We start from the raw sequence: 27,331 nt of genomic DNA on the forward strand, positions 1-27,331 counted from the left end.
AAGCCATTTGTGTTTAGAGCATTTTTGTGGTTCTTATAAACTGTAAATAAAAAAAATCTGAATAACGAAAGTTTAACCTTCAACTTAAATTCATGCATTGTGTCCTTGCATTTTTACTCCAGAAAAATATTCTGAAAATTCTGGAAATATTCATTACATTGGCTGTGCTAAACTGTTCATTTCATTTCTCCTTTCACTTCATTCATCTTTCACACAGTAGTCAAGGGCAATTGTTTTCCATTTATAATTTGTTTGAAATTAACTTTAAAAAGTATTTGGAAAAGGAGCTGCTTACATCACCGGTAATCTCTGTCTGTGAGCCTGTGTCCAGACAAGGTCTTGAAAGGGACAGGTTCAGGTGGTTGAGAGATAAATGGCTTTCACTCAGCTTCATGTGGCGATCATTCATCTGAAAGCCATCTTTCAGTTGTGCAAGATTCTGGGTGAGAAGATTTAAAAAGTGAAAACAGGTATTAAACTAGAACGGGCACTCATAGAGCGCATACCTTCGCCGCCACTACTTTTTTTGTTCTTGGTATGAGTGTGGGGAACTGGTTTCATATGAATGGTCTTATGACACAAACCACATATCTATAATGTCATGACCCCCCCCCCCGACTTTCAGGGGCTACGGACTAAACAACAATCAACTCACGTCGTTTTGGCGAGTCTTCACTCGCAAGCTCGGTGAATACAACGTTTCAACAAGAGAAGGCAATCTCGTTTGATGCTGGTTTCATGCAAATCGAATAAGAATTGACTGAGTTATGCCGAAAACCGCATATTTTTCAAGGGCGTGACCCCCCCCCCCGACATTTTACCCCAACCAGTGACATGTGTTATGACGTCATTGTGTCACAAGATTGGGCATTAAATTCTGAACATTTTGGTGCTGGGTTCATGTAAAGCGGACAAGAATTGACCGCGTTATGACAAAAACCACATATTTTTCAAGGTCATGACCCCCCCTGACCTTTGACCCCTAACCGGTAACAAGAGCATGGGCGTCATTGTGTCATATTGCATATCACAAGATGAGGCATTGAATTCTGAACATTTTGGCGTGAGTTGCATGCAAATTGAATAAAAATTGACCGTGTTATCGTAAAAAGACGATTTTGACCTTTTCATGACCTTGACGTTTGACCCGAACGATCCCAAAATCTAATCGAATGCTTCCTGGCTAATAACCAATCATCCCACCAAATTTCATGCAATTCGGTTTAATACTTTTGAGTTATACGAATCACAAGATTACAAATAAATAAATAAATAAATACACGCCGACCAAAACATAACCTTTCGCAGAATGTGAAGGTAAAAAAAAAAAGTTGTTTTCACCATTTTGCGAGATATTATAAGAAAAGGCACAACCTCGAGCAAGGTGTGTGTGTATGTGTATGTGTATGTGTATGTGTATGTGTATGTGTATGTGTATGTGTATGTGTATGTGTATGTGTATGTGTATGTGTATGTGTGTGTGTATGTGTGTGTGTATGTGTGTGTGTATGTGTGTGTGTGTGTATGTGTGTGTGTGTGTGTATGTGTATGTGTATGTGTATGTGTATGTGTATGTGTATGTGTATGTGTATGTGTATGTGTGTGTGTGTGTGTGTGTGTGTGTGTGTGTGTGTGTGTGTGTGTGTGTGTGTGTGTGTGTGTGTGTGTGTGTGTGTGTGTGTGTGTGTGTGTGTGTGTGTGTGTGTGTGTGTGTGTGTGTGTGTGTGTGTGTGTGTGTGTGTGTGTGTGTGTGTGTGTGTGTGTGTGATCATTGCTCATAAAATCTGGAGGCTATACGCATGGCTCAAACAAACAGACATGTCATGGCAACAGGCATGGCATGAAACATTCACCGGTTCTATTCCTGGCAGGTACCAACCTCACTCCCCCCTTCCTCATCACGCAAACTGAAACACCCAGCTATGTATGTGCAAAACCAATCACAGTCACTATAATGTCACAGATGGTGAGGCGAAGACAATTGTTGACGTTGGTCTCAGCATCTCATGGGGACGCAATGGCACGTGATGCACTTCACCCCCACTACTTCCTTTTCCTCTACCCCCCCCCCCCGCCATCCCTCCTATAAGGAGAATATTTCCGTGTGTACACCTCCCACCCATAACCCCGAGTGATTACAGATGGGAACTCTACATGCCAGAGATCAACTCTGCAAATGACAATGCTCAAGGCAATTTAGTTGCAAAATACACTTTGCACTCTGAAAAACGTCGAAACCATGTCGGTTATCAACTGTGGAAATGAACCAAATTTGATTCTCAATAAAATATATAAATAAAAACCACAACATTCTCAACAAAGCCAAAAACGTTTGCTCGGAATAGAATGGCAAGACCCGATAGGCACGCATGGAGGCTTACAAATAAACAAATAATTTAATTATCATGAGACAGACAACCACAGCGATCCCACATGAAGACACGATAACTTGTACAACAGTGAAATAACTAATCTCCCATAATGTGCAAACACAGACAACGACCATATTCACACTGAACTGGGCGAGTGAGGGAAATAGCAGGCAATCCGTCCTGGTTGGTCGGCAGCAAAACAGGCTTTGAGAGGAGGCAAGAGTATTTGAACAGGTAGTTGGTAGAGTTTTGCCCAGTAGTGGAACAGTACAGTGCTGACAGCAAAATGGCTGAGTCACATGTGCAGAACCAACTATGTATGTCTTGGGTTTCAGAGCAACTCAGCTTGGGAATGCTTTCACAGAAACCTGCTCTCTCTCATGCACAGATTCATCCCATCTAGTGTTCCATTATCCTACCCATGGTACACTGAATCCTGTGGGGAGGCAGTTTCTCTGAAACAGCTTGCCTTCTCTTCCTGGAAGGCAAATGCCACCGAAGCCAATCTCAGTGCATTCCAAAAAGTCCACAACAAGTATTTGGCCAATCTCAGGAGAGCCAGAAAACAAACAACTTTCCAACCTCAAGAATGACCTTTCAAACTTATCTCGCCCCTCTAAAACCTGGAGGCACCTTGTTCAGTCCATCTTTGGAGTGTGCCACCCTTCCATCCCTTCTCTCTCTTCAAATGGCACCACAGCCGACTCCGCTCGTGAGATGGCTGAATGCCTCATTTCGGTGTTTGCTTAAAATTGTGTCCCCAACCCCTCACTCTTGGTAATCATACTTCCCTGTCATACCTAACTGCCCCTTGACTCTGTGTCTTTTGTTCCTGAGAATGTGGAGAAGGTTCTTACAACCCTCGACTCTGACTCTGCTACTGAATCGGACGGCATCAACTCACATATTCTTAAAACTTTCTCCGCTGCTCTTTCACATTCTTTCTCTGCCCCCTTTTCTCCCTGTCACTTTGGCCAAGTCATCTTCCATATGCTTGGAAATCCACCAACATCACTGCATTCCAATAAAAAGGTGCAAAAACTGATCTCCTTAACGACAGAACTATCAGCTTACTTCCAATCATCAGCAAGGCCATGGAATCCATCATCACAGTGGATGTGTAATCCTTCATGTTCTCCAACAACCTCATCTCAGATCACCGTTTTGGGTTCAGACCAGGTCACTACACCTTAGACATGCTGCTTCTACTCACCCAACAATGGATGAAGGTCCTCAATCTCAGGCACGAGATCAGGGCCGTCTCTCTGGAGATATTGCGTACTGTGGATAGTCTGCCATCCTGCCTTATGCTCCAAACTATCTGCCAATGGCATCAAAGGTTAACTCCACACATGGCTAACTGACTTCCTCAACTCTCATAGCTAACATGTGGCACTCAATGGAATCCTTTCATCTCCTCTCCCTGTCAAGGCTGGAGTGCCCCAAGTCCATGTTCTGGACCTGATCTGGACCTATTCCTGATCTCCATCAATGATCTCCCTGACTCTCTGGAAAATCCACTTTATCTATTTGCTGATGACTCCTCCCTCCGCCGTGACATCCCTCATCGTTCAGACAGGCAGGCCAGAACCTCTTCCTCCTTTTCAGACCTTGGAAAAAAAAAAACATCACAAGCTGCTCAAACACTTGGAATATGTCTTTCAATCCCAACAAATCTCACACTCTCACCATCTCTCTCCGAAAGGACCGTCTGGCAAATCTTCCTTTCTACTTTCATAAAAATCCTCTTGAGGAAGTTCAGCCATTCAAACTCCTGCATCTTACTCTCAGGTATTATCTTTCGTTGGCAAACCACATTTCAAAGTTGGCCTCCAAAGTCAGCTGCAACTGGGCATCCTCCATTGTACAAAGTTCTTCCTTGACACACCTGAATTCCTATCCACCTAGAAGGTCTTCATCTGCAGGATGATGGAGTACCACTCTACCCTCTGGGCTGGCTCCCCTGCCTCATCTTGCACAGTTTGATGCTGTGGAAAACAAGGCCTTGAAGATTATTGGAATCTCCAACGACGAAGTCGAGTCTATGGGCATATCACTTCGTCATCACAGACAGTTCGGCGGTGTCTCTGTCTTCTACAGCATCCTTCCTGGGCTTGGACGCTCTGCTCTTTCCGTGCTTTGTCCCCTCCAGGTTTATAAATCCCTCATACGGTCCAACACAAACCCCTCTGGTAATATCACCTCAATCCAGGATTACTGATCACCTCCACTCAGATGTTTCTCTTTTCTGCCACCTGTGAAATCAACTTCCACATTCTCTTCAATCTCATTCTTCCCTCCAGGTCTTCAAAACAGCTGTTCGTCTCAGATCATCCCCAATCTAAAACCATTATCTTTTCTACCCTTCGTATCCCCAACCAAGTCCCTTCCTCTTCCAATTTGCCAGCTTTCCCTCCTTGGAGTTTCATTCTTTATCCGTCTTGTCCACCCCATGCATGTGTTTTTTACATCCTGGTTTTGTCTGTTACGTCCTGATCCATTCAGTGTGTAAGCTCTTCCACAAGCCTCGAGGATGTATTTAAAAAAAACAATAATAATAATAATAATAATAAAAAATAGCACCACTGGACCTGTAGCTTATCTGGGCTCTGGCCTAATGTTTCAACCCAAATTTGGTAGCATTCTCACTGGTGTGTCAGGAGAAAAAAAAATTTTTGAAGGAATTTACTAAGTCCACCATTTTTACATATTTAAAGTCACATGACCGGAACGAGCTTTGCAAACCCTGTTACCAGTCAGGAGTGGAACCTCGCCGCCAAATTTCAGCTGGATCGGACCAGCGGTCCGGAGAAGTCAAAATAGGAGACAGATGTCAGACAGACAGACAGACAGACAGACAGACAGACAGACAGAGAGAGCACAATGACAATACCTTATCTGGAATTCCAATTCCAGAAAAACTAAAAAGTCTGTGCCTGATGGTTCTTTTACCCCTTCCCTGCGGCAAGTCTCTGCCTTGCTCATAATGGGACAATCATCAGCCAAGGTGCCCAAGGCCTGCCCTCTCCCTTTGTGGGTGGGATGAAAAATGCCACAATCACCCCCTCCTCACTTGCCCAGCCTCGCCAGATCGACATGCGAGACATGACAGGACATCCTTAACCCTCTCTAACCACTAAAGGTTGCAATGACACACAAACAGGATCACTTATCCTGACTCACATATCCCATATACAGGGTTAAAAGTCCGAAAACTCTGCAAACACAAACAGGATTGAAAACTCAATTATAATAACTGACCCCCAACCCCCCCCCCAAACAAAACCCCAACACATAACAAGATATAACATTTGGCACAAATTGCCTGTGCTATCCCCAACTGAAGACCACTCGGAGCTTAAAACGTCGGACGTGATGAGCCTTACCGATGGGCAACTGCATTTGTGGGTGGTGTATTCTTCCTACTCAAATATTAAGTCTCCAACCTATAAGTTGTTCATCCCAGATCATAAAACACCAAGATGGTATCATGGAATTAAACTAGTGTGCTTCATAAGCTTTTCCACATCAGCAGACATTTTTAGCTCGCCTGTTCGAAGAACAGAGCTATAGCGATACCCCCGGCATGAGCGTCAGCGTGAGCATGAAAATGTTAAAGTTTTTGGTGCAAGTTATTTCCTTTCTAATGTTTTTATCTACCACACTATTTTTTTTACTGATTACAATATACAAATACATATATTGCTTTAAAATTATTTGGATCAGACTTCACTGCAATGCTTTATAAAAAATATTATTAGACTAGTCTTTTAAAAACGATAAATGTATAAACAGGCGAGCATTGGGTGGCTTTGACACCAACTCTCTGGTTATGCCTCTGCTGACGAAGTCGCCGGAGGCATTATGTTTACAGGTTTTCCGTCCAACTGTACGTCCATGCTAATTTTCTCTGTTTTCTCTGAAACAACTTATCCAATTGACACAAATTTTTTACCACAGGTGTGACTACTTATTTAGAATGTTGTGATAAATATGAGATCATAGGTCACGGGGTGCGGCAGCAATGTTGGAAATAAGTAAAAACTTTGGACCTCTATCTCCGAAACTACTGCATGGGAAAAAAAATGAAACTTGGTAAGTGGCAAGTACTCCCCGTAGAAAATAAATGTGATTTTTAACTTACCTGGAACATAGTTCCAGGGAGCTTATGGGATGGCCGCAGTCAATCAGTCCATCCGTCCGTAAACACTTGCAACTTCTCTGAAACTACATACACGCTTTCGCTGAAACTTGGCCACAAACTTCAGAACCCAGGATGTACCAAAGTTTGCTCACAGAATACATATTTAAAATAAAATAAAATCAGGCCTGAAAGGGGTCTATGGGGGTTACCCCCCAAAATAGGCATTTGCTTTATTCTCAGAAACTACACATGCAGTTCAGATGAAACTTGACTACAACCTTCATTACACGTGATGTACCAAAGTTTGGTCACGCCATTCATAAAAATCAGGGTCTGAGGGGTCTATGGGGTTTTACCCCCCAAAATAGGTATTTGCTTTATTCTCAGAAACTACACATGCAATTCTGATGAAACTTGACTACAACCTTCATTACCTGTGATGTAACAAAGTTTGGTCACGCCATTCATAAAAATCAGGGTCTGAGGGGTCTATGGGGTTTTACCCCCCAAAATAGGTATTTGCTTTATTCTCAGAAACTACACATGCAATTCTGATGAAACTTGACTACAACCTTCATTACACGTGATGTACCAAAGTTTGGTCATGCAATTTAAAAGAAAAATACATAGGTATTTGCTTCCTTCATCATTACATATTTTGTGGGTCATCCACACCAACCACGAGTTCCCTAGTTTTCTTATCCAGCCACTACCAGGTGAGCGCCTCAGGGTATTGCCCCCATTTTTTTAATGGTCAGAGGTGGCTCTGGTATGACGTCATAATTATGACTTTATCCGATCAGTATGAAAATGTTAAAGGGTCATATCAGGATAAATTGTATGGGGTGGAATTGATGACATCGTCGGTCACATGGTTCGGCAGCCATATTTTTAACACAAGTCTTCAATAATCATGCGGGCGTTAGCACATCTGTCGACGTCACGATTTCAAAGAGTGCCGTTTTAGTTATAAATGCTCTGAGTGTTGCTGCTAATTGCAGTGAAATGTTTTTGCAAGAACAAAATGCTCATGTTCGACAGAAGGATTACCTGCATTATTTGCCGTTTTTCTTTTTCACCAGAGCTAATAGCTTTGTGGATGGATTTCAATTCTTGCAAGATCGCTTGAGCTTCATCAAGCTGGTATCCACCCTGCAGGCCATTGCCCATCTTCCGATCAATCCTGGCATGTAAAAAAATAATACACTGTCATGAACCATAACGGTATTTTACAACAAAAGAAAGCACATAGGCCGAGCGATTTTACCTTCCTTTACTCTGTTTACAGCAAACTGTAAAAGAAAAGCTCATGACATTTAATTGTCACACAAAAACTTGTGAGAAAATGAAACGCTAATGCGAACCCTAACATCACAGCCTGAAATCTGACACCATATTCACCTCCTTCATTTCACTTCTATAGTTTGCAACAACTTAAACTTTTGAGTTTTTTGAAAAAAAAAAATAATAATTGCTTCAACAATATGTTTTCATTTTGACAACAATGATTTGCATTTAAAACAGTCATCATTGTGGAAGTGTATACATACATGAACATCATTACTTAATTTAATATGTGCGATTATAGTGAATTGTTTTTCACTTGTAAATGCATCAGAACTTCATCCATTATGCCGATATTTTTGCATCCTCATATGTCGACCGAATAGACCCTATTGGCCTGATGAAGCCTGCTGTGAAGTGGGTGAAACGTCTCCTGAGACCGGGTCTGATCTTGCCTTTTGCTCAAATTAGCAGAGTATATCTAAGTTTACTTTTGGTTGGAAGTGCCTTCTTCTTCTTTAAAAATAAATAAATAAAATTATCTATATAGTATGTATGTATATATACACACACACACACAGTAATCCCCCGCTATATCGCGGTTCGCCTATCGCGCCCCCGGTTCATCGCGGCTTTTCCCTTGGAACCTTACTAATTTTTTCTGCGGATTCCCCCGGTATATCGCATTAATAATATATAAAATATAAATTATTTAAGCAATAAATTACAACGCGTGGTGCTCGACCAGTCACACAACACACGAGACAAAGTTTCGCTTGTGAACTTCAAATATTTTGTACGTTTTTTCTCCAAGCCCCACGATGCCGCCCAAATACCCTGCACCTTCTAAGGCTTCTGGCAAGGAACCGAAGCGCCAGAGGAAGGTCCTGACGCTCCAGGAGAAGGTTAAGGTGCTCGATATATGCTTCGGGAAGGAAAAAGGTTTGTTGCGGTTGGACGAGCACAGCCAAACCGACCAGAAAAGTCGATCTCTGGCACCTCGAACCCGATCATTGCCAAGCCGACCAGACCAGACCAGACGAGTCGATCTCCGGCACCTCGAACCCGATCATTGCCAAGCCGACCAGACCAGACCAGACGAGTCGATCTCCGGCACCTCAAACCCGATCATTTCCAAGCCGACCAGACCAGACGAGTCGATCTCCGGCACCTCGAACCCGATCATTGCCAAGCCAACCAGACCAGACGAGTCGATCTCCGGCACCTCGAACCCGATCATTGCCAAGCCAACCAGACCAGACGAGTCGATCTCCGGCACCTCGAACCCGATCATTTCCAAGCCGACCAGACCAGACGAGTCGATTTTTTGGGAGGCATCCATTCATCGCGGATTTTCACTTCTCGCGGGGGGGGGGGGGTTTGGAACGTAACCCCTGCAATTAATGGGTGATTACTGTATATATATATATATATATATATATATATATATACATATATATATATATATATATACATACATATATATATATATATATATATATATATATATATATATACATACATATATATATACATACATACATATATATATATATATATATATGTATGTATATATGTATGTATATATATATATATATATATATATATATATATATATATATATATACAAAAACACACACGTACATACAGTCGATATATACTGTGTATACACATGTATGTAAATTTCAATTATGTTTAAACTAAGCCTGGTGTTGGCTTGATGGTTAAGGTGGCTGGCTTAAGATGATAGGGTCTTGAGTTTGAGCCCCTGTTGTGCTGTTAAATAACATCAGGTTGGTTGACTCAGTCTGTCATCCATCTGAGGTTGGCAAAATGAGAACCAGCTTACTGGAAACGGGGGGGGGGGTACTGCGTACTGCATCAGCGGCACAGCCGTGTTCTCAGTAATGATGCAGACCCAGGCTGTGTCCGAAATAATAATAATAATCATAATAATAATAGTAATAATAATGTTCAAATCCAAAGAATCATTTTGTTCCCATTTCAAGTATGCACCATCTTTATATTTCAACACTTGTATTTTTGTACATGCACTATCTGAGATTCAGAGAGAAGATTCCATGAAATCCCATGGAAAACACAGGACATAATGGACACCATAAACACGACATTTGAGGCAAGTACTGAAACTGTAATACCAATCAATCACCTGCTACATAACCGTTTTTACAGCCATTTTTCCCTGCTGTGCAGGGGTTTGGCTTTTTCTTGAGGCAATGTTTTTATGGCCGGATGCCCTTCCTGACGCCAACCCTGGTCGCTTCTTACGACACACAGGGATATGGTACACCTATTCTAACCAGGGCATACACCGGGACCAGTACACTGGCACTCATTTCGTCGACCTCGGAAGGATGACAGGCTGAGTCAACCCCCTGGTGTTAATTCAGCAGCCAACGGGGCTTGAACTCAGGACCCTGGGATCCCAAGCCGCCACCCTAACCACTAAGCCAACACCAGGCTTCACCTGCTACATAACAAACATAATAATTAGTTTTCTTGTTGCTCATATAAGTTTAAACACACAAGGAAACAACCAAACGGAATAGTACATCGATACATTTCATTCCATTCAAATAAATTAACATTTTTGGTGAAAATTTCGAGTGAAAACGAACTCTGTTGAAATGTCAGCCATCTTTTACTGTGCTGTACATTTGTTTTCAGACCAAGGAAAGGAGAAATGTGTGAATCTCAAGGAAGGCACAAATATGGTCAAGACACCTTTGCAAAGAAAAGCATAAGAACAGATGATGAACTTACTCCTGAAGAGTTTCAAAGCCTTGTTGCTTGTAATACAATTCCTGCTTCATGCTTTCCAGCTCCCGCTTGAGTTGACACACCTACAACAGGGCCAAACACTCTGCTTAAGAGTACAGATAACCATTTTTTTCTTTTGTTCTGAAACACATTAGGCATTTATCCCCCACAAAATGACTGTGCTGAGGCTGAAATGACATTGACATCGCCCCTGCCCAAACTTACAGCAGTGTGCTTTTTCTTATCTGGTGGGCACTTCTCTACAAAATGCACCTGATGAGAAAAAGAGGATGGTTTCTAACGCAGATAGGACCAGCTTGTTGATCATGTAAAGCCTCACTGGTTTACTTCACCAACACAGGCTTCATTATCTTGGGAAGTTCCACAGCAGTTTTCAGTCATCCTATCTACAATTTGGGATCGACTCTGAAGGCCAAACTCATGGTGAGTATAATAATGATGGATTTCATCCTACATGTAACAGCTATTTCACCATCCCCATTTCTTTCTTCACTCACAATTCATGTCAATCTGTCATCTTATTCTCATGAAAAGCCAAACGTTGAGGGATGGGCCATGTCTGATGTCACTATCAGAACGACCACAACTATCTTCGACTTTCGTTAGTGTTAAGTAGATTGCGGTATATATTGGGAGACAAGCAATGCATTGGGAAGGGTTAGTAGAAGCCTTGGAAACACGACTTACCAAATGGAAAGGTTTGGTGACGCAACTGACATTTCGGTGTTTGTCAGAAACAACTTGACTGCATTGATGTTGCGGCACAAAACCAAAGCCTCCCCCAACTCCCAAATCATTTCACTACAAAGTCAGAAGAACGTTGTGGACTTCTTTAAGAGTGAGAAACACTGGCTACATCCTGAGATCCTGAGTCTTCCCTTGGATACCTCCAGCTAAGGCTTGGTAGACAATGTCAGCAAAATCATGGCTTCTCATATTCTCAGTTTGGTGGCTCCTTTATGGACAAGACACTGACGAAGTGGCACACTGCCTACTCGATTCTGTGTTAATCTGGGAATATGGGTTATTCATATAGATAATTTTTAATGGATAATAAATAAATATACATCTCACTCCTCTCCCTGTTACCTGCCGGAGCACAAGCCACTAGTGTTGGTATGTGGTCAGTTTATTGGGCTGCAAAGTTAATATAAAAGATTCTCAATGTATTCCGTCCATTGGGAGCAGAGGTCTGGCAGGAATGATGGATCGACAACCACATCACCCAACCTTTAGTTTGCAAACTCGAGACTCACCCCTATAATTGGTGTTTCTAAATACACTTTAAAACAACCAACAACATTAAAGTTTGAAAGATCCTCACTTAATTCTGAGTATCGTTCGACCTTATATTAAGTATACATCAAAATGACTTGTTATCCAAGGGAAGAATGGCAGTTAGATTATGCAACACTCCTGTTTGCCACACAAATCCCCCTTCCAACTTAACTGGTGAGAGCATCAAAAACATACCAAACAAGAAAGGCACTCTTCGACGTCGTGAGATATGGCTTATTACATCATTATATATACTTGTACGAAGTTTGATTTCAACCCCTGAACTCAAATTAAAAATAATAAATAATTCTGGCTGCCAGCCCATGCATCTGATCAGGTTGAAATTTAAAACATATATTCCTGTGATTACGACATCATAAATGTGACGTTTCAAGTTGATTGATGAAGCAGTTCAAGAGGAAGAATTTTAAAAAGATTTTCATTCATATCCAATATGGCTGCCAGACTGTGTGACCTATTAATTATTTGTGAACAAACTGGTATCCCCAAGGCTTGGGGAACATGTGGGTGAAGTTTCCCCTCGATCTGTCAAGCCGTTCTGGGGAAGAAAAGTTTATTCTTCAAAAAAATCATAGCTGCCAAACCATGTGACCTATGACATCATAAGTGGAGAACTTTTTGTTCCTCATGTATAGGCAATCATACCTGTAAAGTTTCGGTTCGATCCGTTCAGGAGAAGAAATTTTTTGAAGGTTTTCATGTTAAAAACAATATGGTTGCCAAACCACATAACCAATGACATCATAATTATCATTAAAACATTTTGCATGAGTATTCGCATCTATGGTGAAAATTTGGGGTCAATCGGATAAGTGGATGTATAGAAAACTGAGAAAATTCGCATGGACGGACATACGGACGGACAACCCGAAAACATAATGCCACCGGCGGACTTCATCAACAGAGGCATAAAAAGTACTGGTGACCTCACCAGAAGATTGGCACATTGGATCTTACCTACCAATTGGCGTTGCATCATCTTTCTTCCTCTATGTTTGATCAATGTCCTTGAGTTGTGAAATTCCTGAAAGTTTACCTCAAGCTTAAATTAAATGCAAACGAGATTCCTAATAACATATGAAAAGTATTGAAATAAATGTGCATTAACCTTTCTAAAAAGTTGATTTTAAAGTTTATATTTTTGGTTTTAGTCATTTGACTTAAAGTTTATTTAGCAAACTTTGTTCATGCACACGTGAAGAAAGCTATCTACTGAAGAAGAAAAACCAAAGCTTCACAATCCATTGCATACAGTACATGTAATATATTATACTACAAGTGTATATTACATGGAGAGAGAGAGGAGTGAGGGGAGGGGTGAGATAGTGGGGCAACTTAGCTAAATATAGGATAACAATTGTGCATTTTGTGAGGAAAGCACCAAATTTGGCACACTAGTAGCCTATCATATTATGAACAGATTTGGATATTGGGCCATCTCAAAATTTTTGATGGCAGTGGAAAATGGCTGCCACAGCCATCAGCGGCTGAATTTGAGATGGCCCAATATCCAAATCTGTTCATAATATGATAGGCTACTAGTGTGCCAAATTTGGTGCTTTCCTCACAAAATGCACAATTCTTATGGTAATTTGCCCCACTAAGAGGAGAGGGAAAGAAAGAAAGAAAGAAAGAAAGAAAGAAAGAAAGAAAGAAAGAAAGAAAGAAAGAAAGAAAGAAAGAAAGAAAGAAAGAAAGAAAGAAAGAAAGAAAGAAAGAAAGAAAGAAAGAAAGAAAGAAAGAGAGAAAGAGAGAGAGAGAGAGAGAGAGAGAGAGAGAGAGAGAGAGAGAGAGAGAGAGAGAGAGAGAGAGAGAGAGAGAGAGAGAGAGAGAGAGAGAGAGAGAGAGAGAGAGAGAGAGAGAGAGAAATTAATGTGATAGGGAGGAGGGGTGGGGGGGGGGAGTGGAAAGAAGTTTCCTTCTGTATCCATCCTATCCATCCCATTCTTCCCCACCCCATTGTTTGTCCAAGTCTCCCTCCATTTTGTCCTTCAACCCCACTGTTGGTATCCCCTCCCTCTCACTACTGTTCCTTTTGTCCTGTTCCATCCTGATCTGTTCAGTGTACTTGTGCTCGCTCTTCTACGACTATGTATATATATATATATATATATATATATATATATATATATATATATATATATATATATATATAAAAAACTCTGCCCATTCAACCACACAAAAGTAAAAATAGAACATCCTGAGAGTGGTGTTGCATTGTAATGCATCGGGGGAAGCAATCAATACATTGAACAACAACAAAAAGAAAAAGAAATACAAAGCAATTGCTTGGAGGGATTCAAATTTCTGGATTGCCATGCAGAACATTGCAAGCATGAAAATGCATGTTAATAAAATTACTTTTTAAACCAGAGTTATTCCTCCGATTCATCAGTACACAAAATTTCAATGGCATGAGAAATTACGCAACGATATAGATATGGAAAACTCACCCGAGCTTTCATTTCTGCAATGTCTGCTTTCAGAATCTCTGGGTCATACTTGCTGCTGGTAGATGAACCAGAGTGTACTGAAATATTCCAGGAAGAGAAAGTTAAAGGACCATCATGGAAACATGAAGTAGAGACATTATCAGCAGTAAGCCATCAACAGATTGCATACCCAGCACAATAAATGATGTACGAGTCACTTTATACTCACCCACTAAAAGATGACAGTTGATTTCCAACCACCTACTCCCAACCCCAACTCCCTTTTCCTCCTCCCACCCCAATTTCTCCCCCACCCCTTTTTCTCCCCTGAATAAGCATTTACAAAACCAAATGGAATTTGTACAGGAACAATCTATGAATGACCAAAATAATTAACCTGTGGAACTATTTTTACTTGAGGACCGAAACTTGTTTTTAAATGTTTTCATTTCGTTCCTTCATACAAATGCAAATATCATTAAGGAGAAATTAAGAAGTTTACCAAGAAGTATATTTATAAAATGTGGATCAAAACTGTACCCAAAAATAATTCGTTGGGGAGAATATGATGGGGGTGTGGAGAGGGAAGGAAGGCAGAGAGGTCCCTGCCGACGGGGCGGCACGCGAGCCCCTGCCGACGGGGCGGCACGCGAGCCCCTGTCGACGGGGGGGGGGGGGACCATGACGCTGCTGGCAACCTAGTAGGCAGAGAGCTGATGAGAATGACGTGGGCAGAGAAAGTGGGAAAATAAATATTACTTACAACTGGTTTGTGAACCACATTTGTCACTCCATGCAGTGAGTTGCCGAAACTCCTCCTGCGCGAAGGCAAGGCGTTGCTGCTTCACCTGCAGTATTTCTTGCCGAGAATCCAGTGCATCACGTGCAACAACCAGGTATTCTTTGAGCATGCGATCCTGCTCAGCACACCACTGTGCCCTTGGATCCTCGATTTGTGTCAGCTCTGTGGATAAGAAGGTGACTACCTGGAATATAATCTTATGTTTGCAATACCAAATATTAAACCTGCTTTAATGCATATTACACAAGACTAAACACATCTGAAAATGAAAATACAGTATATGAATATATTCACACTTCGAGCAGATCATAATGCTTGATTAACAAGGTGACAATGCAATACAATAGTGCAACACAAAAAACTATCCAAATTAAATTATGCCATTGGATATGTTTCTCATGTTAAGGAAAACAATTGACATGTGAACCTCAAAAAAACAAAAACAAATTTTAACCACACCCAATGTCATGATAATTTATCCTGTTGCATCCAAAAACATCAGATTTGGAATCTTGAGAAGTCTAGTTTTCAGAGGTTGCCTGCATACAACAATCAATTGTCCTTCAGTCCATTAACGGTGTCAAACTCCTCCACGTCAGTACCCTCCCACACATCTCCTCCATGCGCATGTCCTTCAAACCTCACCCCTTCTCTGTGTCCCCCTTGTCATCATCTCTCCACTTCATGTCCCCTCTTTCTGCATAGCCATCAACCCACCCCTCTAATCTGACTTCCCCTCACCCTCCATCTCTCTCCCATCTTCCCCATCACCTACCCTGTCCTACATTCTCCTTTGCCATACCCTCTCCCATCTTCTCAATCACCCAACCCTGTCCCATCTTCTCCCTCACTTCGCCCTCTCTCAGTTGATCTGGAAATGAGTAGACACTGGTCTGCTAAATGGAAGATGTCCTTCAATGCTGAAAAATCTCAGTCTTACTGGATCACTCTGGAAGGATTATCCAATGAACCCACCTACCTATCTCCTTGGTCGTCCACAGAAAGAGGTTTAGTCTGTTGAACGTTTAAGCTGCACAATCAGCCATGACCCTTAACCTGGGTTGGCATAACGAAGCTGGCCTCCAAAACTAGATGCAGACTGGGCATCCCCTGTCGATCCAAGCCTTTCCTTGGAAAATAAGAGCTACTCACAGTCGACAGGGCCTTTGTCCATATCTCAATGGAGTGCTGCTCTCTGCCATGGGTTTGCACACGAGCATCACATCTGTCTCCAATGGATTCTGTAGAATCTAAAAACTCTCAAAATTATTGGAATCTCCCAGAATGAGGCCGATGCACAGAGTATGCAAGCTCACACATCGCAGGTAGTTTGGTGGTAACAGGGCGGTCAAAGAGCCACAGCGAACAAACAAGCCAACGGCTCATTAAGGTGCACCTCATTCCGAGGTAAACATGATCATTAGCTTTGCTAGGTATGTAAGGTGATCTTTTTGCATGAAGTCGAGAAAATTGAACATGGTAAGAATGCTTGGCAAAGGGATAAATTATATCATGCATTTGCATTTAGCATTCACTGCATATGGTTGTTACAGGCAAAAGCTTATAACACCAGTGGTGAGAGAATGAAGAGGGACACAAGAGATGATGTTGATGGGGCAAAAATGTAAAATCCAGAATAAACAAGTAAAAAATAAAAATAAAAAGACATAAAATGTCAGAGCCCCAATTGTTTTAGTAATTTTGATGTATGGAGGTAAAGGGCCAACCCATATTTATGTTAAAATAAAATAGCCACCAGTCTACCAGTCAGCCACCTTTGATCAGATTGCAAAATAAAGTGAGGGGAACATGCAAGCCATCATGTACTGTGCTTGTGCCAAGTTTGAACAAAAATCGGACCAAGCATGTCTGAGAAATGCTTTGGGACACATTTAACTAACAAAATGGCTGCCAGTCGGCCATATTGAATCTGATCTCGCAAAAAAAAAAACAACGACATACATATGCAAGCCATCGTTTATTATCCGGGTGTCACGTTCGAACAAGATCGATAAATGCATGTCTGAGAAATGGTTGACGACGTGTTCGATACCAGGGGGTTTTTTTTTCTACAACTAAAATAGCTGCCAGTCGGCCATCTCTGAATGCATCGCGAAACAAAATGATGGCAAAAAGTCAACACATGATGGTATACCTATGCACGAGTACGGATAAAATTAGCCCATACATGTCCGAGATATGGTTGCGGATGCACGCACACAAATATGGAGGCCAAATCCATAAGGCCCCGTTTTGGATCAAGTCCAACGGCGGCTAAAAAACAAAAATCCAGAGTGGTCTCAGGTATGGAGCGATAAAATGTCCGATGCCTGGTTTTTAACCTGAGTATTCCGTTTTCTACCATCTATTCTCTGATATTGCTCCGTATTCTCTCAGTCCTTAGACCCTCCCTATTCATTCCAGGAAGTATGCATTCTTCGACGAACCCAGTCCTGATCAAGCTTCCAAAATTCAGGCTGTATGGACACATCCACCGTTTTATTCCTCACTTCTCCCATCTACGCAACCATTTTTCCAGAAGCTGTTCTCCCTCACTGTTCCCTCCAAGACTTTAAGCAAGCAGTGCAGTGCCATCCCTTCCCCCCCCCATTTCTGACCTATGATCTTTATAACTCCCATTAACCTTTCCTAACCCAACAATCTTACATCCTAGGTTCAGCGTTTCCTCCCCTTTTCTTTTTTTGTCCAGTCGCTTGATATCTGTCCGGCTGTTAGTTCTACCTTGCCCTTCCATGAGCCTCGCTACGGTAAAGAGAGAGAAAAAAATAATATGGCAAAAACATCATTAAGCATTCAAATAAGTACATGGTGAACAGCCATCTTAAATCCCTGGAGGAAAGAATGGAATTGAATAGAAAACTCATTGAGGAACCTCGTTGCACAGGTGAGACCAAAGAGGAACAAATGTGTGTAGGTGAGCATTGAGCCTGGATTATGGGAGTTTCACCAGAAGTGGTTTACCAGCAGAGCACATACACCTTGCAGAAACTTGGAAGGGGACAGAGCAAGGAAATGGCAGAGCGTGCAATACCATAATATAAAGGAGGCGGTCGAAGACAGAGAGGTCAGCAACTTGTCTAATATTTGAGAGTGACAGGCCCAGATACTCGGCTTCATCATGGCAGATTCCAATGATTTTGAGGGCCTTGGTTTCCATGGTATCAAGAAGTGCAAGGTGTGAGGCTCGAATGCCAGCCCAAAGGGCAAAGCAGTGTCCCAACGAGCTGCGAATGAAGTCCTCGTAAGCTAATAAAAGTTCAAAAGTTCACTTTTCTTGCCAAATACTATCCAGACTGCCATGTTAACATGTATTCATCGGCCTTTATTCCGAATAGTACATTTGGCTTACTTCTAGTTTACCGATAGTTTCTGGCCTTAGCAGTGAGGTTTACGATGCTGAAAACGGAGCTGGAGTTTTTATGATGCCGACGACCCATAGCATTACTCGCTGATCAATATTCGAACAGTACCCGTGTTTGTAAGTGGTAAAATCATGAAGGTAGGCTGCACAAGGGATGCAATTATGAACGGGCAGCTCTACAAATACACACAGAGAGACACAAAAGCTCTGCTCCTTTGCTTTCTCCCATCTACATCTTTCTCCCATTCTCCCAATTTTCTTCCATAATTGTTGTCGATAAGCAAATTTCCTTGTGCACTGCTTGTAACCGGGTGGTTTCTTGTTTATTTATGACAGTACATTCCTTTGATCGCATCGCTATAATGCGATGCCATGTCTTACTGAAAACTATCTCCAAAAGGCTTCATATCACATGGGGCAAAAGGCTGGAATCCTGAAAACGACATGTGCATCAAGCATGTTTTGTGAATCAAGATCATGGCAATTAGTGCAGGGATTATGGAGTCACTCAATAAAGAATCGGCCATTGATAGTCTTAACTCAAAGTGCCCTTTGCGGATTTCTGAAGTTTATAGCATTGAACAGCGAGGAAGTGAAGTCGGGTGACATTAGTGCCACATAGAGTCCATCGAGCCATCCATAACGTGAAGGGGATTTCTCTCGGCAAATCCCAGATTATTCTCAAATGATTAACACAATCACGTGATTGTCACCCATCTGAACATAAACTGGTGCGAATTCCAGGAATTTTCCAGGCAAATCAATAACATATTGAAAATGTCGAGCATTTAAAATTCCAGTGAATCAAATTTGAAAATACACCGAATTTTCCTCATTCTTGATGGTTTCAAAAGCAGGGAAAAAAAAATATCACTTTCCCACAAAACCGTCAGACTCACTAGTACTTGAAGAGGCATCTGTTGAAATAGGACTCTCATGCTTATTATGGGAAACTCTGGTGACGTGTCAATTGCCTCATGGAAACTGTGGCTTCGAACACAATCTCCACATCATCCCTCTCCACCCAGGGTGCTCTTTCCAAAAAACATCTCACAATACAAACAATTTAAACCTTCCAGAAAACAGTGCAGTGGGGTGATAATGTCACGAGCGGTTGTCTCGCTACAATCCGAGAACTGCAATCGACTACCCAAACAAATTATGTACCGTAGGACAAACGGTCATCAGAACGTCCGGTGGAGGGCGAGTGCCATCAACACATCTGCGCTCGCAGACAAGGTAAATATTTACTCAGGATGGTCTCACAACAATCAGCGCTGCCGGTGAGTGATAAAGGAAGTGCCAAAAGTGGGAGCACCCTCTCGACCCTCCAACAATGCATCTTTAAGTTGTACATGAAACATTTATCCCATATTTACAAACGACTAATAATGTCCGGTCAATAAATCCAGGCATAATCAATTTTCATTCACAAAGAACCGTGCAGGCCGCTGTCAGCAACAATGACCGCATTCCCATGTATTTTACACTTGCTTGTCTTTTACTTTCTGCATGGTAACTTCAGGAGAGAATAAAACACCGACAAGTCAAAAGTATGCTCGGATCTCGTACAACAAGCACATTAAGGAAATTTTATACATTTACATTCTACATTCAAAATGAATGTCATATCACTCACAAGATCAGACCCCTTCAGCTTGTAACGATAGCTCAATCTGCTGAGTGAGCATGATATGCACAAATGAACCACTCAATTAAGGAAACTTGAGAAAGTACCAAAACAGAAACAAAATGGCATGTGCACTGACGGAGGTTTCCAAAATACAGATTACTTGCAATGGAGGATTGTTTGGATGGTTTTTAGCGCTTGTATCATAAATATCGTATCCAGGTCAATTAACACCGACGCTGGACGGATGAGCTGAACTGGCTTATTACTCCCTCGGACGATGTTCCAAATTAATGGCGGACAACGCGCGTGTGGGTCACGAGAAGAAATGTGAGAATCTTCAAGCATTTAAAAAACAACGGGTTTATTCCCGAAAACAAAAACAACTAGAGGGGGAGCACTCGGTAGAGTGCAAAACCTCCGCCGCCAATACTGCTGGGTCACTCAAGTGAACCTTTTTCTCTTATTCATTAAATATGACGTCAACAGTGCTGACAGAGTTATAGTTCTTTTCTCCAACAATTCTTTTTTTTGGGGGGGGGGGTTTGGAAATCACTTAAAACATGTAGAAATGCAAAAAAAGGAAATCGAAATTTTGTTGAAAAAAAGTCGCAAAATTTTTTTTCTCTAACAATTTTTTTTGGGGTGGGGGGGGAGTTGGAAATCACTTAAAACATGGAGAAATGCAAAAAGAAAATTTTTGGGGGGGGGGTAATTTTGGGGGGGTTGGAAATCACTTAAAACATGTAGAAATGCAAAAAAAAAAGAAAAAAATTTTCTCTACATTTTTTTTTGGGGGGGGACCAAGTCCAAAATCTAATGGCATGATCCTTGGATCATACCTAACCACCCCCCCCCCCCACTCACCAAGTTTCGTCGAAATCCGTCAAGGAGCTTTTCTGTAATACTGTTCACAAACAAACAAACAAACAAACAAAAACAAACAGAAAGGGGTGAAAACAGTAACCTCTGATCTTCGATGGCGGAGGTTAACGAGCATCCGTTGAAGACAAAGTCTTCGATATCCCCCGCCAGAGTAAACAAGTAGCAAAAGGCACCAGTTCAATTTATTCTTGATGTGTGTACCAAATTTCATAAAGAAATAGTTAATAGTTTTGCAACTATGCTCTGGAAACAAAGGTTAACCTCAATCAATTATTTCTTAATACCCAACTTGTTTCCATGGAAAGTGACAGAATTTTTTGGGGGGGAAATCTCTAAATATCAAAAGGCACCAGTTCACCACTTGCTTGATATGTGTACCAAATTTCGTAAATATATCTTGAGGGGATTTGTAGTTAAGCTCCGGAAACGAAATGTGACGGACGGACGAAACCAATTTCTATATCCCCCGCCAACTTTGTTGGTTGGCGGGGGATAATAACTCAGGGATGATTGTCTGGTGGAGGGATACGATGGCGGGTAGTGGTGTGGAAGGAAGGGTAACACGGAATTGATAATAAATAATTTTGTACAACGAGAATAAAACGAGCCAAAAGAAACTAAGGCACCTCACACCAGATTCAGTCACTGATGGGAAAGGGACAAAACCGGGGGACTCAGTTCTGGTGGTGGCGGTTGGAAGCGCGGGTGCGGGGCAGCCACGAGCAGGCAATGAGGAGGGATGAGGACGATGACAACGACGAGACGAACAGATGATGGGGAGAGACGAAGCAGCAGGCAGGCAAAACTGGGCATAGGGCGAAGACAGACAGGCAGGATGACCTCCTCCAAACTCTCCTCACTGTCCTTTTTCTCCTCAGACTTGCACAAAACCTCCTTTATCCTCAGAACTTCAAATCCTCTCTCTTGAACACCCACCGCCCCCTCCCTCTTTTTACCTTTTAGACCCCTAAACCCTGACGACTCTTTATATCTTTCAGGCATTTTAGCCCCTTTTGAACTTTTCAAGACCCTTTGGACTCTTTAGCTCCTTAGACACTTCAGACCGCTTAGACCCCTTGACCCTTTTGGCTCACTTAGATTCCTTTGGACTGCTTGACCTTTTGTCCCATTTAGACCCGATAACGGAAAATACCCTTTAGATCTTCAGACCCTTATCGACCCCTAAGCTTAGACACCTTGGACCCTTTAGACCTGTAGACCTGTTCGACCCCTTTGGAAGCACACCACACAAACATCTATGGAGTCTCCTTGCAATATACAGATGATACTTTTTTCAGCAAGGAACGCACAATCTCCAGCCATCCGGAGGGTGGGGGGTATTTCTGCTAGGTTGAACAGAAATCGCTTATTGGGTCACTGAATTGGGTCACCAATCAAAAATACAAGCATATTGTTTTGGAGGTCAAAGGCTCAGTCACCTAAAATCATCATTTCTCATCCAATCGACTTGAAATTTGAACAGGATTTGCATATTGGGTCACCGAAGCCTATTGAGGTCAAAAGGTCAAAGCTCAAGGTCACATAAAATCATCAAATCTTGAAATTTAAATAGGATTTGCATATTTGGTCACAGACTTGGTTCAGCAAAATTCAGAACGATCGATTTAGCCTTTTGGACATGTCAACAGTTTCCATGGCAACAATTTCACCCCATTGTAATCAAATGAGCCATTTGTGAATTTATTACCATACCTCAGTAATTTTTACAAGATATCAAATTGAAACTTACACAGCTTATTTGTAAGTATGTGTAGTTATATAGGTCAAGGTGGTCAAACTTTGTCAGATGTTCAGGTCAAGGCTGTCTGAAACATGGAAAACACCAATTAGGCCGCAATTCGAAAACGTATCAACCAAATTTGTTATGCATCATATTCAATCATGTAAAACACTCGACAGGTTAAATTTTCGAAATTACCAAATTACGGTTTCCATGGCAACTATGATGCTGTGTCTACTCATGAAGGGATGCAGCATTGAGGCAACTCAACTGGAGGTGGTAGGTTGGTTGCTGCCTGTTTGCTTCCCATTTCATCCATTTGTTAAAGATCCCTCCCTGCTCAGGAGGGTGGTCCGAGCTCCTCTCTCCAGACAGACTACTGAAAAGCTCTCTGGCCTGCAAGGTTTTTGGAGCCAGGTAGTTTATAGGGTTATGTTGGCTGGCAAGGATTCTGTGCATGATGTGCATGCTCAGCTGCTGGTACACAATAGGTATATTCTGGTAGCCCAGATGGTCTTCTCGGAAGTCACAACAGACACCGACGGTTGCATTTGATAAGTCAGTCCAGCTAGCCAAAGGAAAGGCATAGATGTTGCTATCCGATACAACTTGATGTCGTAGGGCTTTTACCCTCATCGTGATGTTACTAACCCACAGACAGATCACAAATATGTCAGCAGCCAATAGTTCTCTGCTGTTCAACACAAGCCCTTTAACTTCTGCGGAGGTGGGTGAACTGTTGACAATTGTCCACAGAGGGTATATATTGCACTAACCACGCCACATTTTCGCCAACCTTGTTTGTCCTCCCCTGCCCCCCCCCCCCACCCCATATTCTCCAGAAGTGTGTGAGAAGCCTGGTGATAGATCACATTCTGCCGTGATGCTCATGCTTACTCTCCAATTGTTCCCAAATGAACCAATTTTTTTGAATCTGATTTTCCAAGGTGTCTGTAGCGACTGTTCATCTATGCATCATTTTATTGATGCCGATGTACTAAGGTAAAGCACCTGAGGATTTTTTTTTTTCGAGCATAAGCAGAGGTCGGCTACAGACATCTGCAGCTATCGGAATCAAATCTGCAAGGATAATAGGCACATTTTGCTCTGCGATCTTAAGTTTCAATAAACAGACTGGACTGTCACGGGACCCATAAAATAAGGAATGTTTCCTTCTTCATTTGGCATGTAGACTTCCACCAGTTGAAAATTACTTCCGAGGGTGAAGCCCGATTAGCATTCTTGCACAAAGCCTATGTGTACACTATATGTTTGAAAACTCATTTCACAAAAGTTTCAGGAACCACAGACTGATTGGAGAGGGATGCTTAAGAGTGACCTTTATTAAATATTTAATGTTCGCTCATGTACAAGGTACATGTTGCTAAGTGCTCTGAGGGATTTGCGATGGCAGTTCGCCCATTGCATTTTACCTGTAATGTTACACTGCAGATGTGTCCTGCTATTTCAGAAACAAGACCTTTTTGTGGTGTTCCTGAGAACATTTCAAGCATTTATTCATTGCCAAATGTTGACACCCCTTTTTTATTGCCTTGTGCATAGTTCAGAAACTTGGTTTAGTGAATACAGGTTCCAATTTAGTTTATGATTTTAGCAATTTTTCGAGATGTAAATGCCTTTTGATTAATTATTTGCTCGATGGAGCAAAGCTCGCCATTTATACAACCAGGAAACAAAATCAGAGCTGTTATCCTGAATTACGGTTACCTTTAAAAGCTTTAGCTAAGTCATGTTTGCACTTTAAGTTGGCTGTCCTTCATGCAGCACAAGGCTGCGAGTAGCATCATTGGCTGGGCAGAGCTGTGCTGCTGATGCAGTGCCCCCTGTAAGTTATAGCAGGAACTGGGAATTTGGCCAGGGTGCGGGCAAAAGCTCGGCTACTCTTTGTGGAGGACACTGTGAGATCTTTCACCTCTACTAACTAATGCTGACATATGGGAAGACAATCTGCCAGCATTCGTTAGTGGAGGTTACAGATGTCCATCTGAGGGAAGGCAAACATCGGTGCCTTGCCCTGCCTGCGAGACACTGTGATGACAGTCTGTAGTTGAGCCGAGATTCAAACCCAGACATGACGAGTCAGAGGCGAGTGTGAAGCTTCCTGTGCATACTACATCTGGGAATGATTATAAACCCTTCTCTTAGCAATAGTTTAAGAGAAGCATCAAGGGGGGGAGGGGGGGAGTGTCGTGATTTTGGAATAAACGTGGAAGCTCATCTGATGGAATTTACAGTTAATTTCAGATTTAAATCCAAATTGTGACTTTTACATTTATTGAATGTTTGAAATGCTATGTAGATTGATGCAAAACTTTAAACATAGGAGAGACTCCCCATAGAGAACATTTTATTGACAACTTTGATGTCATATGTCACATGGTGTGGCAACCATATTGGATTAAAGGAGAAAGATTGAACATAATCTTCGCAGAAACCACCCAAGGAAAAAAAAATTAAAACTTGGCGTTTGCCATCAACTCCCCATGAGGTATATAGGGTGACAACGATGACATAATTGGTGAAGTGGTATTCCAGACATAATTAGTTGAATTGAAATTCGTATCTGAAAAATCTGAAAATTCACACATCTTATCTATGACTCCATGCGAGTGAAGAATTAAATTTATGATGTCATAACCCATGCCAATAAACTATGACACCATAGGGTGCATAGATGTCCACACAGGTACATGGGCAATAATAAGAGTGGGCCATAATCGTAGTGTGTTCAGTTAACGATGGTATTTTTGTTCAGAATGAGCAAGCGAGGTGACATTATGTGCTCCACGAGTGTCATTCTCACATGATCTTGTCCCCCTCCCTCCTCCTTTCCTAAAATTGTGACATTCATTGTATTATTCTTTGAAAATTGCAATAAAAATCACATTTAGTTCATTAATAACAATACCAACTTCCCTTGAAATACAGTGCCTTCAGAAAGTATTCACACCCTTGACTTTTGTGACATTTTGTTGTGTTACAGCCCGACTTTAAAATGGATTAAATTTACATTTTTTGTCACCGATCTACACATAATACCCCAAAATGACAAAGTGAAAACATGTTTTTAGAATTTTTTTTTACAAAATGATTTAAAATGAAAAGCTGAATTCTCTTGCATCAATAAGTATTCAACCCCTTTGCTACGACACTCCAAATTGAGCTCGGGTATATGCAATTTACTTTAATCATCCTTGAGATGTCTCAACTTGATTGGAGTCCACCTGCGGCCAATTCAATTGATTGGACTTTATTTAGAAAGAAACACACCTTTCTAAATAAAGTCCCACAGTTGACAGTGCATGTCAGAGCAGCAACCTCAATGAAGTCCAAGGAACTGTCCGTAGAACTCCGAGATCGAATTGTGATGAGGCATAGATCTGGGGAAGGGTATAAAACAATTTCTAGAGCATTGAAAGTTCCCAAGAATACTGTGAGGTCCATCATTAGAAAATGGAAAGAATATGGAATGACTCAGACTCTTCCTCGAGCTGGCCATCTGGCAAAATTGAGCAACCAGAAAAGGAGGATCTTGGTCAGGGAGGTGACCGCAAACCCAATGACCACTCTGACAGAACTACGGAGTTCCGTGGCTCATATAGGAGAACCTGCCAGAAGGACAACAACCTCTGCAGCACTTCACAAATTTAGGCTTTATGGGAAAGCACCCAGATGGAAGCAACTTCTGAGAAAAAGGCACATGACAGCACGCCTGAAGTTCGCAAAAAGGCACGTGAAAGACTCAGAGCATGAGACAAAATATTCTGTGGTATGATGACATGGAAATTGAACTCTTTGTTCACCAGTGCCTGAATGCAAAGCACTATATCTGACGGAAACCGAGCAGAGCTCAACATCCATCTGACGCCATCCCTACTGTGAAGCATGGTGGTGGCAGCATCATGTTATGGGGATGCTTTTCAGTGGCATGGACTGGAAGACTTGCATGGATACAGGAAACAATGAATGGAGCCAAATACAGACAAATCCTTGAGGAAAACCTGCTTCAGAGTGCAAAAGACCTCAAACCATGGCAATAAGGTGAGTTCCAACAAGACAATGACTCTAAGCATACAGCCAAAGCAACACTGGAATGACTTCAGAACAAGAACGTGAAAGTCCTTGAATGGACCAACCAAAGCCAGAACTTTAATCCCATTGAGAATCTGTGGAAAAGCTTGAAGATTGCTGTTCACCAATGCTCCCCATCCAACTTGACAGAGATTAAGCAAAGCTGCAAGGAAGAATGGGAGAAAATCCCCAAATCCAGATGTACAAAGCTGATACAGACATACCCAAGAAGACTTGAAGCTGCAATCGCTGCCAAAGGCACTTCTACAAAGTATTTACTGAGGGGGTTGAATACTTATTGACTCACTACATTTCAACTTTTCATTTTTAATTAATTTTAGTAATTTCTAAAAACATGTCTTCACTCTGTCATTGGTGGGATATTTTGTGTAAATCGGTGACAAAAAACAAAAAACCTCAAATTAATCCATTTCAAATTCAGGCTGGAACACAACAAAATGTGACA

General features: G+C 41.7%; 1 protein-coding gene across 3 annotated transcripts in view; it reads right to left on the reverse strand.

The window, feature by feature from the left end:
• LOC147014205 (protein WWC2-like) overlaps positions 1–27,331 on the reverse strand; it is a 145,849-nt gene that overhangs the window by 74,470 nt on the left and 44,048 nt on the right. For 2 of the 3 annotated variants that reach the window (XM_085851974.1, XM_085851972.1), the window contains 6 exons: positions 15,097–15,297; positions 14,355–14,431; positions 12,863–12,925; positions 10,585–10,664; positions 7,567–7,699; positions 296–439 (listed from right to left, as the gene is read on the reverse strand). In XM_085851974.1, the coding sequence (XP_085708100.1) occupies positions 296–439; positions 7,567–7,699; positions 10,585–10,664; positions 12,863–12,925; positions 14,355–14,431; positions 15,097–15,297 (698 nt within the window). The remainder of the gene's footprint in view (positions 1–295; positions 440–7,566; positions 7,700–10,584; positions 10,665–12,862; positions 12,926–14,354; positions 14,432–15,096; positions 15,298–27,331) is intronic. The other variant, XM_085851973.1, reaches the window with a different exon arrangement.

Source organism: Eptatretus burgeri, chromosome 13, assembly GCF_056783735.1.
Source record: "Eptatretus burgeri isolate ZD-2024b chromosome 13, Ebu_testis_v1, whole genome shotgun sequence".
Taxonomy (NCBI): Eukaryota; Metazoa; Chordata; class Myxini; order Myxiniformes; family Myxinidae; genus Eptatretus; species Eptatretus burgeri.